The sequence below is a fragment of the Necator americanus genome, chromosome III, assembly GCF_031761385.1.
Source record: "Necator americanus strain Aroian chromosome III, whole genome shotgun sequence".
In the NCBI taxonomy this organism is placed as follows: Eukaryota; Metazoa; Nematoda; class Chromadorea; order Rhabditida; family Ancylostomatidae; genus Necator; species Necator americanus.
Window position 1 is genome coordinate 13,076,483 of NC_087373.1, and position 15,378 is coordinate 13,091,860.

The 15,378-nt window shown below is 42.6% G+C and overlaps 2 protein-coding genes across 4 annotated transcripts; one reads left to right on the forward strand and one right to left on the reverse strand.

Moving 5' to 3' along the window:
* Nucleotides 1-342: 342 nt before the first annotated feature.
* On the reverse strand, nt 343-11,788 carry RB195_009434 (uncharacterized protein; the record flags this gene model as incomplete). 3 transcript variants are annotated; one of them, XM_064189983.1, is made up of 28 exons in its annotated part: nt 343-449; nt 498-603; nt 658-858; nt 1,692-1,823; nt 1,884-2,043; nt 2,097-2,254; nt 3,411-3,526; nt 3,592-3,727; nt 4,857-4,950; nt 5,727-5,883; nt 5,948-6,043; nt 6,101-6,221; nt 6,295-6,432; nt 7,202-7,357; nt 7,413-7,511; nt 7,564-7,684; nt 7,740-7,846; nt 8,146-8,250; nt 8,319-8,486; nt 8,610-8,741; nt 8,804-8,939; nt 9,905-10,084; nt 10,155-10,325; nt 10,382-10,477; nt 11,087-11,207; nt 11,334-11,427; nt 11,481-11,564; nt 11,741-11,788. In XM_064189983.1, the coding sequence occupies 28 exons, from the start codon at nt 11,786-11,788 to the stop codon at nt 343-345; spliced, it is 3,540 nt and encodes a 1,179-aa protein (XP_064047565.1). The 3 variants fall into 3 exon arrangements, with proteins under 3 accessions (XP_064047565.1, XP_064047566.1, XP_064047567.1); XM_064189984.1 differs by having other exon boundaries at nt 343-443; nt 1,881-2,043; XM_064189982.1 differs by having other exon boundaries at nt 1,881-2,043.
* Nucleotides 11,789-12,524: 736 nt separating this feature from the next.
* Nucleotides 12,525-15,365, forward strand: RB195_009435 (uncharacterized protein; the record flags this gene model as incomplete). Its single annotated transcript, XM_064189985.1, has 1 exon — nt 12,525-15,365. One exon carries the CDS (start codon nt 12,525-12,527, stop codon nt 15,363-15,365), a length of 2,841 nt encoding a protein of 946 aa, XP_064047568.1.
* Nucleotides 15,366-15,378: the final 13 nt, after the last annotated feature.

Consider the following 15,378-nt stretch of genomic DNA (forward strand, 5'->3'; position numbering starts at 1 on the left):
ACGACCCCGTATACGGATACTTCACCTTAAATCCGCACCACCTCAGATTCGTGGTATGCTGCCTTTAACTGAAAGTCGACAGTAAACTAAAAGAATGTTTTTTTCCCGGAATGAGGACATAAAAATGCAAACATAAAAATACAAACAACAAATTGTATTGTTTTCATTATTAGAATTCTAACAAAATGAGATCTGTACACAATACCCTATAGTCTACCTTGAATTAATCATATTTCAATGTGCATAACAACTCCCACTGTTCGAGATGGTTCTTACTCAAACTTTAGAGGAACTCCAGGGGAATTCTTCCGCTGCTTCTCCTTTTCCTGTATTTCCCGTCTTTCACAGCTCAAATAGATCTGTCCACCATTGTTGTAGGTCAGGATTAGGTTCAATAGCTTGGAATTCCACGGATGGAGTGGAGGTGTTCATAATCAGCAAATCTAGAACTAAAAATGCGGGATTTTCTTGAAGACAGCGATGTTCCCATGATCTACCGGGGTTATTGCTCAACGGCGTATCCACCGAATGTCTTCGTTCATGCGGAGAATCAGAAGCTTCGTCGAGATTTTCTTCGAGATCCGGAAGTTCATATGTAGGCATCTGAACAATTGTTTCTCTTTAAAAAAAGTAACCGTAATTGGACAAGAAAGCCACCTGTAGTTGTTTGAGGGTCCCGCGACGATCCTTGCCCGATTTCGACTCAGCTGCCTTTTCAAGGCGTTTTGCCAGGCTGCCAAACATGAATTTCTTGGCTTCACCGACAAGTTCCGGAATTGAGTTTCGTCGTCTTTGCTTTTTCCGACTTCCACCATCCTCGTCACCACTTTCGCGGGAATCAAATGATTCAAAATTGGGCTGAAATATCCAATATTTTCGTTCTCTCGCATAATCGGCCGATAGAAGGATGCTGTTCTCGCGTGGTTATTCGTTGTAGTGTTACGGTACCTGAGAAATGGTCAGAAACTCTACGCTTAATTGCAGAGGCATTAAATGTTTACTATTTTCAATATCTAAATGTATTATAAATCTGCTGAGATAGATTCGGTCAGCCCTGTCGATCGAATTCTCCTACGAGACACCTAACAACAAACAGCAAATAGGCTGCTATTGCTGCTGTCTCCCGCTAGCCGGCAGATGTAACGCGTATGGCTGCGCTCGCATTTGTGACATGCCGTTAGGTGGTGCCTCGTAGGAAAGTTTGATCGATAAGGCAGTTTCCCGTCCTGTCTCTAACAAGGTGATGGGAAATCGAGGTGATTGCGCTCACATTCGAGATTTACACCTATAACTCTATCTTTCTGTGGAAAGATTCCAGCATCGTCAATTTCGTGGTGTGCGAGCTTTAATAAATAAATAAATATGTACAGGGACGAAATAAGCTCTTCAATATAAAATGGTAAAATGAAATATATATCCAAAACACCGCTTTTTCTATCAGAAATGATAGTGGTTTTGGAAAAACAACTCCACAAGGAACGATGTCTTTAGTAAAAGAAAAATAATAATAAACGAAATGTATGTGCGTCTGGATGGATTATCAGGCAAAACACCGTTCTCGAAACATCTGTTCATCTAAGGAAGACTGTTTCACATACTTACATAGGTCTATTCGGAAACGTCAATTTTCTTTTTCTGCTTTTTATTTCCACAGATTGGTTTCTAATCAACAAATCATCAAAGAAACTAACCGCAGTTGTCTGTGGAGTCGTGAGAGTAGTTTGGAGGTTCAACTGTGAGGGAACATGTGGAACTAAAGGGATTAAACAGCTGAGACGATGCAAAGCCAGCGAAGTCGGCACGACAGTCTCAGGTTGATTTTGCTGAAAGATGTTCACCGTAATTTCGAGTGCACCGCTCACGATCGCTGTCGGACCGACCACATTTTGTTTTTGTTTGATCCGGCGAAGACATTGTTCCAACCAGGCACGAATCGTCTGCTTCGCTACCTCTTCCTCAATCAGATATTCCAGTTCTTCTCGTTGTAGAAGTTCTTCTAGTTGAAGACTCTTCCGTATATCGACACTTCGGTACGAAAGCATACTGTAGTGGAGAATTTGGGTTCTAATAGTGTTGGGATATGGTGGACCACTCACTTCAGCACATCATGGAAGGACACGTCTTCACCGTTGTGCAATCGTTCCATCTCGTAACACATGTGTTTGAAGAGTAGGCGATCCTTATTTGGATCCACCTCAAGTCGTCCACGAAGGAGACGAAGAAGGAACTTTACACGCCTTGTTGGAATCGATCGCTAAAATTAGAGGAAACATCGAAAACAATGAGCGACGAGAACTGATCCCGATCTGATTTCAATCCCGAAACGCCCATGTTAATAGCGAGATATAAATAGAATGGAGTGACGATTTTCGGAAGTCATATCTGCGAAAGGATGAACTGAGGGACGAAAGAGGAAAGAGCGACTTTTCTGAGAACTTTCAGTGCAAAAATGACGTTACAAGCTCTTCTTGTCAATAATTAACATTTCAGCTTGTATCAGATGACTGAATGGAAGTGTATTCGTAGTTTAAATAAATTTTCTAAGCGACTAGTTTCTAACTTCCTGTGGTTTTGATTTTATTCCCGAAAACCTTCACTGCACCCAGATTTCAGAAACCGATCTTTTTTGCAGTTTTGAATCCTTTAGTTTTCTTTTTCTAGATTAAATTATAATTAAATTTAAGTTAAAATTATGTTTCTTGAAATCAACATTATTATTATTTGCCTTAATTATTACTGCCGCCTAATTACTGCGATTTTATCTGTCAAATAGATGTCTACATAATAAAACATTTTCACTTCGCCGTCGCTCGGTTTCACGCGAGTTTTCCACCATTAGATTAGATCCACCACCTGGATCAAAACCATTCACAAAACCGTGGAAGAGATAGGAAATAAAGGCATCACCCCACGAATCTGAGATGGTACGGATTTCAGGTGAAGTATACTTATACGGAATAGTAGATTATGGGGAGGAGAGTGATTCCGTCCATTTTTTTCCTAATTGCCGTAAAAACGACCCGGAAGATGCGGCGCCGCAGAAGGCTGGCGTGCTCCAGTCGAACTCCCTGTAGAAAATAGTGCGCCAGAACGCCCGAAGCCGTATCTTCCGGGCCGTTTTTCACGGCAATTAGGAAGAAATGGACGGAATCACCCTCCTCTCCATAATCTGATATCCCCTGTAAGAATACTTCACCTGAAATCCGCACCACCTCAGATTCGTGGGGTGATGCCTTTAAAGATGATGGATAAGCTGGATAACATGAGTACCAAGGATATTATGATGATTTCAGAATGTTAGAAAATTTATTGGTGCTAACACACTTCTGGATCAATACTTCCATAAAAGTTAGTACCACGATATGTTTCTCGCATTACATACTCCACCACTATGTCCCACTAAAACAAACCTTTTGATCAGCGTCCACAATATTCCATACTTGTTGAAAATTACGAATATCCGCATAGGACAATAGAGCATCCTCTTCGCTTGAATAGAACAACGAGAAATTCTCCATAATTATAGCTGGAATATTTTTTTTTTGGATAGCATCAAAAAATATATAGATGTTATCACAGAAAAGAACTTACCAACAAGAAGGTTCAACACGATGTAGGTAATGATTAGATAAAAGGAACAGAAGTAGACGATTGCTCCAAAGTAGTTCCCGCAGTCAGTCTCCCAATAATTCAGGCCCTCGGCCCAATAGCAAAATGGAGGAGAACGCTGGAAAAAAAATATTTAAAGGCCGCTCCACGAAATTGACGATGTTAGAAGAAAAATGAGAAAGAAGAGATATAGTTAGTGGTGTAGATAATGAGTATGAACGATCACGCTTATTTCTTCTTGGCTGCCCTCAAAGATATCGTGAGGAACGCCCCTGTCGAACAGCAATCCCATACGAGTTAACTAACAACGTTTCGCGTTTGAAGGCGCCGGTATGCGCGTCGCGTCTGTCAGCGAACGACAAAGACGGCGTCAGCAGACAATTGATTCCCAACTCACTTGTGAACGCAGCGCGTTTGTCTGCGCATGTGACACGTTCTTAGGTGCATCGTAAGAGAATTCGTTCCAACGATTCGTTTCCCACGCCTTCTTTAAGGACACCCAAGGAGAATTGAGCATGATAGCGATCATTCTCGTTACACTACACCTCTAACCTATCTTCTCCTCGAGAAATCCCATCATCGCCACTATTGTGGTCTGCTGCCCTCAAACAATATACTAGATTCAAGTGCTGAAAGTGCCAAGAATCCATTTTTGCTACGTGGTTAATTTTTTTCTCAAACGAAATTTATTTTTATGAACGCATGTAGTGTAATTGTTACTCACCGATAGTCAGTTCCTTTTCTTGTTAAGAAAATAGGAAGGAGAGTGAGAGAAAAAAAGAAAATGGAAGCACAGAAGGCAAATCTCAAGAATTTTCCCAAATTAGAATCGAGCAGGGAGCAATAAAGTCCCATCCTGACTACTGGTCGCTGTCTTTCTTCGCTGTTTAACGATTCACGAAGGGAATTGAGTTTTTGGGAGAAAAATGAGAAGATCTCACTTCGTATTTCTCGAGAATTTTCGTTGCTGTAATCAATAATTTTTCTGTAGAATTTCCATAAAATAACGCGATTTTTCAACATTTAATGAACAGTGCTATGCCCCAGGCATATAGCTAACTATAAAGTGATATACCCAAATAATTGCGCTTTTACAATTTTATTACCACCACTTCTTCCTCTCCTTTCTGGACAGGACAGACATTTGCAAAGAGAAAAAAAAAACGCGAAATAGTCAGTAATGCTATCCGAACCGTAGCAGGACGCAATTTTTCTAAAAATTAAGATTTTTCACGAGTTTAACTTACCATACAATCATGCATTATATCATTCCAATCCTCTCCAGTCACTGAGCGGAAGAGTACCACCAGAGCCTCACGACCGTTACGAAAATTCACGTGTCTGTAAAAAAATAGCAGAATAGATTTCGATATTTATAATATAGAATAAAATTTCACTTATTTTCTAATTTTTTCCTGACTTATCTGTAATACATATTTTATACTCTTTCTATAACTTGTGATAACAATAGAAATTATAACAATAAAATAAATAAATAATAATAAAAAGGACAAACGAATAAAAAAATAATAAAATTTGAACAGAACTAAAACTAACTAATATCACTAATTTTAATTCTAATTCATAACCTTATTCTAAGTATTCGGAACAAAAACAAAATTGAACAGTTAGAATCCAAAATCAAATAGAAAAGCAAATTAAGCTGTGGATGTCGCAGAGAAATCGCAGTCTTTAACCGCTCGCTGGTGGCTGTAAGCGAATCGTTGCAAAGCTGTTATCGGATGGCTCCATTTCGAGCGCAGAGTGAAACAAAGGTCCCACCGCGCAGTTCCTCGTTGTAGGTCGGTCAGCACAGGAGCGGGCGAAATTAGCGAGTCTCTGGCCGGGCTGCAGCGAGATGGTAAGGCATTCTTAGGAGAATAAACCACATTCGTATGATTTTCTGAACCGTAATACATTCATCCAGAAATCACTGAAGTTCCTTAGGAGATCTATAATAAACGAATCCCGCTGTGGGACCTTCCTACAACTCCGCGTCCGGGCTAAAACCATCCTGTAGCGTGTTATTGAGGCTGGATTCGAATATTTAGCTTTGCTAACAACTGTCCTAGCTACTCCTACTACATGGATCACAATCTGGGAATATTTATTCTCACTTGCTGACAGCTTGTCCATACTTGACCATCCCGAAGAGAATCACTCCGGTATAGGCGTAGAACAGCACCAAAAGGAACATCGCAGCAATAATAAACAACGAACGGACCATAGACATCAAAACTGTTAACATTAGCATTTTCAGAGTTGATTTTCGTCCTGAAAATCATTTTCCTACGGAATTTTCAAGAATAACTGTTATCAGTTTGAAATGCGGCGCTACCAGCGATTGTGAAGAATCGCAATATCACCACCATATAGCCGAAAGTGTACGTTAATCGTTTCCATTCATTGATCCCTCCAGCAATGTATGCAGGCACTGTAACGAGATTTTTCTGTGAACAAAGAATGGAGCCACCATATGTTAAAATTTTACCCTGAAACAGGAAATGAAAGACTATCCATGTCAAACCGAGGATAGTAATGAGGAAATCGCCGCGATTACGTCGCGATTGCCAGAAACCTCGTACAGTGAATGCGACGGACTTTAGAATAATCTGAAAAGGATCAGAGCAAAGATCAAGGGAGGCGTAGCACACAGTGATTCCTCTAGGAACTAAGACTCCGAACCTCAATAGTGAACAAAATATTGCAGAAAGCTGAGAGGATAGTGAGACCGAATAGAAAATTTCGTCGCTGCTTCTCTTCTTCGACATTCCATGGCACAACCAGAGTGAACGAGTTTATCACCACAAGAATAGCAAACGACTAAAAAAGAATTATTATTTGTAACCAAAGAGAAGGAGAAGAAAATAAGAAAACGAGAAAATTAAGCTGTTATTTATTCGACCGTGAATTATAAATTAAGGAGGAAACGATGGGTTGATGTGACCCTTAAAATTGTGATAAAACCTTTAGAAGTTTGGTGAAAAACAGAGGTTAACCGATTTCAATAATCTACATTCAATAGATCCATTTCAATAATCTGTATTATAGCGCCCTCCCAAAAAAATTAATGTAGTTGTTCTGACAATATCATCGAAAAATTATCTTTAAAAAATAAAAATGAGGTAAATAGAACACATATGGATATTTTCAAAGACCTTACGAAAAATTAAAGGTAAGAAATAAGTCAAATGTAGGAAAATGCTTAAATGATTTCTTAAAGTAAGCCAGTAATTTTTTCAGCTTTTTTCGGAAGAGAGAGATAAGACTGCACATATTTGCGCTATGACCACATCGGAGGTAATAGCTGTTTGAAGAAATTCTTTAAAAAAAGATTGTTAATAATTTTGTTACCCATTCTTCCATTAGAGGAAATCAACATGGATATCAAAACGGTAAAAAATAAATATGTTGTTGTGGTGCAAAAATTCAGCATCGGAAATTTGAATTGAATTGTCTTTGATTTAAAAATTGGACATCTGAGCGTTACTGCAACGATGTGACGATGTTTTTTGAGCTTTCGAATGGCAAAGAGCTGTTTTCAGAATTCGTTCAAACAAGTGTGAAAAAAGAAACAAAATCTCCGTCGTACCTGCTTAAAACCTCTGCTTAGTGTCAAATCGTATAGATAACTACGCAGTTTCGCACTTTCCGGTGGTTTCGGTGGCACATGCAGCGGTTGTGCCATTTTTAACCTTGCCTTCAAATCATGCCATCGTCTTTGATCTACAGTCAGGAGGGCGGTACCCTGAAAAAAAAAGCTTGGACGCGTCAGTGAATCAGGAATAAGCTCTAGGACCTACTCGATTTTCCGTATAGTTGGCGACAACAACACCAACAAAAAGTGTGAGACCAATCATACAGCCAATAAACACGTAGATATGGATAAATAGCACCGCCCACTGCAAACTGTCACTTTTTCGTGAAGATCGTCTCAGGAACACTTGTCCTTACCGGTCCTTGACGAAGATACAGAATGTCTCGTATGACGTTCCACCCTTTGTAGGATAAGGTCTCGAATAAGGCAAGCATAGCATTGCCGATGTGGTCAAAATTGAAGTTCCGAGGGTTGGTCCTAAGAGGAAAGGAATGTGCTGATTTTTTGGTGGTTCCAAGTCAGATTAGCTCACCATACGCGAGGCACGAGAATTTTCGGATGAAGTTTGTCATCGTTCTTTCCGTACACTTCCATTCTTGTGACGAAGATCTTCTGTTCAAAAACTCCTGTGCAGTTTTCCTGGAAAATTAGGGTTCTGGTAAACACTAGGAAAGAAAATCCATTCCGGTCACAGATTGTAGGATCTGGAACTCGGAAAGAAAGCCAAATATGTAAGAAAGAGAAAAAGGCATGCAAGAAGTGAAAGTTAAGGGATATTTGGCTTTCTCGAAAGGGAAAATGAGGAAATCGAAAGGAAAGGAAAAGTAAGGGAATGCAAAAGTTAGCATGCTTCAAGCTAAGCCAAGTATGGGGGCGAGAACTGGTCCCCGGTAGAAGGCTACAATCCTAAATGAGCCATAGTGAAGGACGGCACTTACCCTCTCCGTAATGGTTGGATCATTGCAAGCAGCCAACTTTCCGCCCACTATTTGGACACCGAAACTAGCAAATATGAACATTAACACGATTAAAAGCACTGTTACCTAAAAAAATAGTTTTTAATAGAGTAAAAAATGTGAATCCAAAGGGAATCTCAACAGAAAATCCTCACCAGAAGAATTTCTTTAAATCCTCGACACAATTCGACCACAACTCGTCTGATATGCGGGACGAGAGTATAAATCCGTAGCGGGCGCATCGCTCTCATAATCATCAACATCTGAGCCCATGAATTAATCTCAACGTGAGAAGGCATCCAGAGCAGGTAGATCACACTTGTCTGTAAATGCAACTTGAGAGAATTCCGGGAAAACTCAATTTTATCCATGTGTCTAGCGATCTAAAAAAACAGGAATAAACAAAATCAAAATCATCATGCAAAACATCGAAAAAAAAAACTTACAAAGTAAATGAAGAATGTCATAATGTCACCGACATCCTTCACAACAGCCTTGGGGGTGAAGAACAATCCATTAGCAATTACTTTCACAACCAACTCAAAGGTCATCGATGCGACGTAGAGGTATTCAGTAATCTGGACGCGGATGTGAAGATTAAAGGCAGGAACAGAAAGGGAAAGAGCTACAGTAACAGCACCTGTAAATATGGATTGTTGAAGATTAGATTCTCCCCGTTAGTTGGCCAAGGGCTTTCGAAGAGCATGGACCAACACGACAACGATGTGACGAACACCATAGCCCAGTCGAGATATGTCATCAGGCCGATAAAGTCGCTGCAATAAAAATTGTTCGCCTATAATGGTACGGTAGCGAAATCTCGGATAAAAATGGATAAAAAAGGATAAAGTCACTGGTGTATCAATTTACTTGGGATCCGCCAACGCGTTTTACCGGAATTCGTAATCGTTTGAGGTTCACGAACGTGTAACTGGCCCATACAATGAATTAAGGGGGCCAGCCGATGTGTCAGCTCAGTGTTTTTTATTCTCTCACCAATTTATCGACGCCTGAGGGATAAAAGGGTTGGTTGACACCAGGGCGGTCTCGAAATATCGACGATGTGGCAGCGGCGGACCCCTAACCGACTGGTCCACACCTGCCCGATCTCGGTCGATCCGTAAGTCCACAAGAAATCCAATTTGGTTGGTTCTAAGGGATGAATTCACGAAGTGATGAATGAATGAATGGATGAATGAATGAGCGAATGAACGAGTGAGCTGATAAATGAATAAATAAATGAACGAATGATTGAATGGAAGGATGAACGGATGAATGAATTAATTATTTAATTAATTTAGTGCAATCTCTGTAGCAAGTCCAATACTTCTAATGCCAGTCCAAGGTTATACATGATAGCGACAAAAAATGCAAGGATTTTCAGAAAATCAAATAGTAGGGAAAAATCAAAAAGTAGGGAAGCTTCCTATGTACTGCACTGAGCTACATTAAGCTGTTCTGAAGATTTTTAATGCAAAACATATGTAGGAGATCTATCATTTATCATGTAGCGAAATATCCGGAATGGAGACTTGATCTGTACAAATGAAATGCAACAGGATGGAAAGATATGGAAGAAAAAAGCGAAGTTTATAGAAAAAAAGGTAAAGGGAGGGATGAAAGGCTTCGTTTGCACTGGAGCGGGCTCGAACCATTGATCGTGTGGCTACAGCGGACCTCTAAGTGGCTGTGCACACCCGCCCCTTCAAAAAGAAGTCCGAAACAGAAGTGGCCTACTCACTGCAGCTGTTTGTATTTCAGGATTATCTGTTTCCCCGTGACAGGATCGATCCTTTCCGGTGAGTACTGCGCGTAAACGATGCTCTGACATAGAACTCGTAGGCGAGAATCGCGTCCTACAGCGAAAAGAGGACGATCGAATAATGGATGATTCTCACGCATTTCTTCTTCTATACGATTCCTGGAATACGTATGAATACGTGGTGTTTTATTTGCTGAAATGGGACAACTGTTCCTTTTTAGCCGCTCACCTTGTGATCTCAGCATGTGCTCGTTTCTGTTGCAACGCTTTAATGTCAATTTCGCCTTGCTTAGGCTCTTTTTTCGGTGCAGAGTCCGACGGACGGACGTCTCCGTTTTCTTTCAACCCTTCGATGTGGTTTTTGGCTTTTATGGATTGGAATCCACGTGAGCGAGAACCACTGAATAAGGATACACGTCGCTACTGAACAAACTATTTCAAGAACGCTTGACTTACACCGACATTCCCTTGGAGTTCTTGAGGTTCCCTCTCACAAGGTTAGGGATGAACTGGCTGGAATCGCAGTAAAGAGCGCGATGACGATTGGATTCTCTGTAAGCTTGTGATTTAAGGATCGATCGACAGAGGTGCAACTGGTCTGGAGGTTGAGGTCAACCCCATTCATAATCTATATAAGGTTACAGATAAAGCTGACAGAAGGGGAATATTCCCTCTATGTTGCACCTCAAGAATTAGCCCTGGACGAGTTGTTGTCCGGTTTCTGACGAGTTGTCTGGTTGTTGAAAGTCGCGAAAAAGTATGACACCGAATCAGGTACAACCAAAAAAAGGGAGCTTAAGTTAGCTGAGACTTGTAGGAGAGAATGTTAACAAAAATCATTCCCTAATGTAATTAAAAGAAAAAGTGGTTTATGGTGCTTCTGTAGAGGATAATAGAGGGATTAGTTCCTGCTAGGACCGTTCGTGGAACGTTCCGGTGCTATGTACAACCATTTTTGATAAGGTTACTCGTTACTGTAGTTTCGTCTCATGACTCTTTCCTCTGCTTTCATTTTTGCACATCCTTTGAGATTTCATGAAAGACTTCACGAACTTCTTTCAAGGAAATCTTTCAACGCTTTATTTGATCTTACGTAATTTTACGTACGATGTCGGTGACTACGACAGGAACCGACAACTCCTCAGGCGATAATTAACTCACTCAAGCAACGATGTTAATATATGTCGACTGGAATTCTGACCAATATGTCGCATTCGCACCTTCCATTGAGCGCGAATATTCGCTCCTCGCCTCAGGATCGATCGACTGTTCGATGCATCAGCTGAGAAAAGTCAAGAAATTAGGAGCGAAATGGTCCACCGTTTTTAGTTTAAGCCTCTGTCTTTGTATTCATGAAATATCTATGATAACTCATTTTAGAAAAAAGTATAAACGGTAGGGGAATCACCTTCATTCGCATCCGTGTTGTTACGTTCATTTTCATCAGCAAATTGTCGTGTGAAAGAGTCTCGGATTTTTGGAAGTGGGAATTCGGATGTCATCTGAAAACGCGATCACCTTGAGAAATTCTCATTGATGTTCAAGGAACACCGACCTTTCTGAGTGAGATCATTTGAGGTCTCGTTGGGAACCGATCAAATACACGTAGTCGCCATGGTAATGTAGTTTTGATGGTATTCTGTAGGTAAAAAAAAATGATTTCATAAAAAATTACTCTTACTGAGACCTGTAATTTTTGAACGTACGAGCTAATTTGATATGATTAAAGTAGGAAGAAGATACACACAGTTAAATCCTAGAAAAAATCCACGAAATGGGGAACTTTTAGAACTCGTTCTGAAGTTAAGCGCACACCTGTTCTCGAGCCTTTAGTTGTTTCACCTTCTTCAACTCTTCATCCATTTCCAAGTTATCAAGAATAACAGCAACGAATAAACTTAACACAATCTGAAATGCTGATGAAATGTGGTTTCTTCGGAACGCTTTTGATTTTTTAAATATAATTTTGGGTGCCATACACTGGCAATATTCAGTCAAAAATATTGTGTGCAATATCAAATTCTTATTGCTAATACTTATTATTATTATTATTATTATTATTATTATTATTGTTATTATTATTATTATTATTATTATTATTATTATTATTATTATTCCACGGATCTCCCTCACTAGAGGGATCACAGCCGGTTAGTCGCGAGGCTACGTGGCGCGTCCCCGGGTGGCGGATAGGGGGCTAATCGCGGACCAAAAGCGACCTTGCGCTTGCCCAGAGACGCAGGTGGATTCAGGGATGGACTCCCTGTTTCTGCTGAGCCAGGACTGACTCATGACATCCTTGTATCCCGCACGTCGGTCCGGCCAAAAGCCTGCAATCAAGTGACTGGGAGGTGCAAGGGAGGCGGTTTGGAGTCGCCTCCAACAAATAAGCTCCACATGTCCACACCGGGAGAACGAAAGTTCTCCCAGAAACTCATGGGACTAGAGGCTTGCAACCTGCCCATGGGTTTTAAAATTTTAAGCAAAACACAGTAATAGAAAAGAGTCTCCTGATTCCGGAGGAAAGCCTGGTACGGTAGCGCCAGGTAGGACGGGGTTGCAGGAGTCATGTAGGCTACCAAAACGGAAAAGGACTAGGATGGCGATCTGTACTTATAACGCACGCACGCTTGCATCGGAAGCGGCCATCGAAGATCTGATGATGCAAGCCAAGAAGATCAAGTACGACGTCATCGGACTGACCGAGACGAGACGACGTCACCCTCTCAACGCCGTATATGAAACTGGAGAAGAACTGTTCTTAGGAGCATGCGACAGTAGAGGTGTTGGTGGAGTTGGCGTCCTCGTCAACACGAGTATGGCAAAGAACATCGACTCTTTTGAACAACTTACGACCCGAATCGGACGTCTGCGGATGAGAAGATGTGGCCCAATACCAGCTTTGACTATCTTCGTCGTTTACGCTCCAACATCAAGCTACGAAGAAGAAGAAGTCGAAGCTTTCTATATGGACCTGGAGAAGTTCTACCAAGAAGATCATGCCTTCTACAAGGTCATAGTTGGCGATTTCAACGCTAAGGTTGGCCCAAGAAGAACGCCGGAGGAACTTCACATCGGGACCCACGGCCTACAATGGAATGACCAGGGAGAGAGGCTCTCCGAGTTCATCATGACGACTAAGACCATCCATGGGAACTCGCAATTTCAGAAGCCCTCTTCTTTACGCTGGACGTGGGAGTCACCCGGTGGAGGGTACCGTAATGAAATAGACCACATCATCGTCAATAAAAGGTTCTGCCTGACGGACGTCGGTGTTGTACCAAAGTTCTATACGGGATCGGACCATCGCCTCCTCCGAGGAAGATTTTCCTTCACAAGGAGAGCAGAGAAAGCCGCCAAGTTCAGAGAGAGAAATCCCAGGACTACCATCAACTGGGATCTCTTCGCTACGCTAGCCGGCTTTTGGGAAGATTCCGCAATGGACAACATCGACGAGGAATATGACCGGCTTGTCGAACACCTTCACGACTGCGCGAAGAAGGCTGAGAGTTTTAAAACCACCAAGAGGCGCCTGTCTCTTGAAACTCTTGAGCTGATACGCCAGCGTGGAGCAGCACGAGCCGCAGGGAACCAAGAACTCACGTCCGAGCTCGCAAGGCTTTGCCGAGAGGCGATAAAGGAAGACCTTAAAGAGAGAAGAGCAGAAGTGCTGGCTGAAGCTGCAGAGGCGGGGAAAAGCATCCGCTATGCCCGTCGAGACTTCGCCAGTCGCAAGACGAGGATGACTGCTCTCCGGAACCCAAAGGGAACAGCCATTGCATCGAGAAGGGGGATGGAGAAAATCATCTACGACTTCTACTCTGATCTCTTCGACAGCCATGTCCACTTGCCTCCTCACCATCTGAGGGAAGATGGACAAGTCATTCCAGAGGTTCTCCCGTCCGAAATACGACATGCTATCATGTCGGTAAGAAATCGTACGGCACCCGGTCCCGACAGAATAAGACCAGAACACCTGAAGAGCCTTCCGCCAGTACTCATCAACACCCTGGCGAGGCTCTTTACACGTTATCTGTCGGAATGCAAGGTTCCTAAACAGTGGAAGACCAGCAAGACCGTGTTGTTGTATAAAAAGGGAGATCCACATGACATCGGCAACTATCGCCCAATCTGCCTACTGTCCGTCATCTACAAGCTCTTTACAAGAGTAATCCTTAATAGGATTGAAAAAGTCTTGGATGAAGGACAGCCATGCGAGCAAGCAGGGTTTCGAAAAGGATTCAGCACGATTGACCACATTCACACTGTTTCGAAACTCATCGAGGTATCACGAGAGTACAAGATGCCGCTCTGTCTCACCTTCATCGACTTAAAGAAGGCTTTCGACTCGGTTGAGACGGAAGCGGTCGTGGAAGCCTTGGACAACCAAGGCGTCCCTACTCAATATATAAAGGTACTTCGAGAGCTGTACAGTAACTTCACGACCGGAATTTCGCCATTCTACAAGAACATCATCATTGACGTGAAGAGGGGGGTCCGACAGGGTGATACAATTTCACCCAAAATATTCACAGCCACCCTCGAGAACGCAATGCGAAAGTTGGAATGGGACGACATGGGAGTGAAGGTTGATGGTCGGCAGCTACACCATTTGCGCTTTGCTGATGACATCGTACTGGTAACACCTAGCATCAGCCAAGCGGAACGAATGCTGACCGAATTCGACGAAACATGTGGATGCATCGGTCTTCAGCTGAATCTACAAAAGACGATGTTCATGCGGAACGGATGGGTCTCGGATGCCCCATTCACGCTCAACGGAACGAACATATCCGAGTGCACCAGCTACGTTTATCTGGGTCGGGAACTGAACATGATGAACGACCCGACCCCCGAGCTGGGCAGGAGGAGACGAGCGGCTTGGGGAGCGTACAAGAGCACCGAGGATGTAGTGAAGAAGACCAGGAACACCCGGCTCCGTGCTCACCTCTTCAACACCACCGTACTTCCTGCATTGACCTATGCTTCGGAAACCTGGGCATTTCGCAAGCAGGATGAAAACGCGGTGAGCGTCATTGAACGCGCAATTGAGAGAGTGATGCTAGGAGTATCCCGTTTCACGCAAGTGAGGGACGGGATTCGAAGTTCTCTCCTACGTCAGCGATCGAAGATTAGAGACGCCGCCGCGTTTGCCAAGGAAAGTAAAATAAGGTGGGCCGGACACGTGATGCGCTTTAATGACAACCGTTGGACCAGAGCCGTGAGCGACTGGGTTCCCCGCGATATTAAGCGCACTACAGGAAGACCGCCGACCCGATGGTCAGATTTCTTCACGAAGTCCTTGAAAGAAAAATATGATGCTCTTCGTGTCCCACGCGAAAGGAGGAACCACTGGGCTACTCTGGCACGCGATCGGGACAAATGGAAGAATTACTGGCGCCCGCTCGACCAGTTCGAAGATCAACGGGAGTCAAGGTGATCAAGGTGATTAT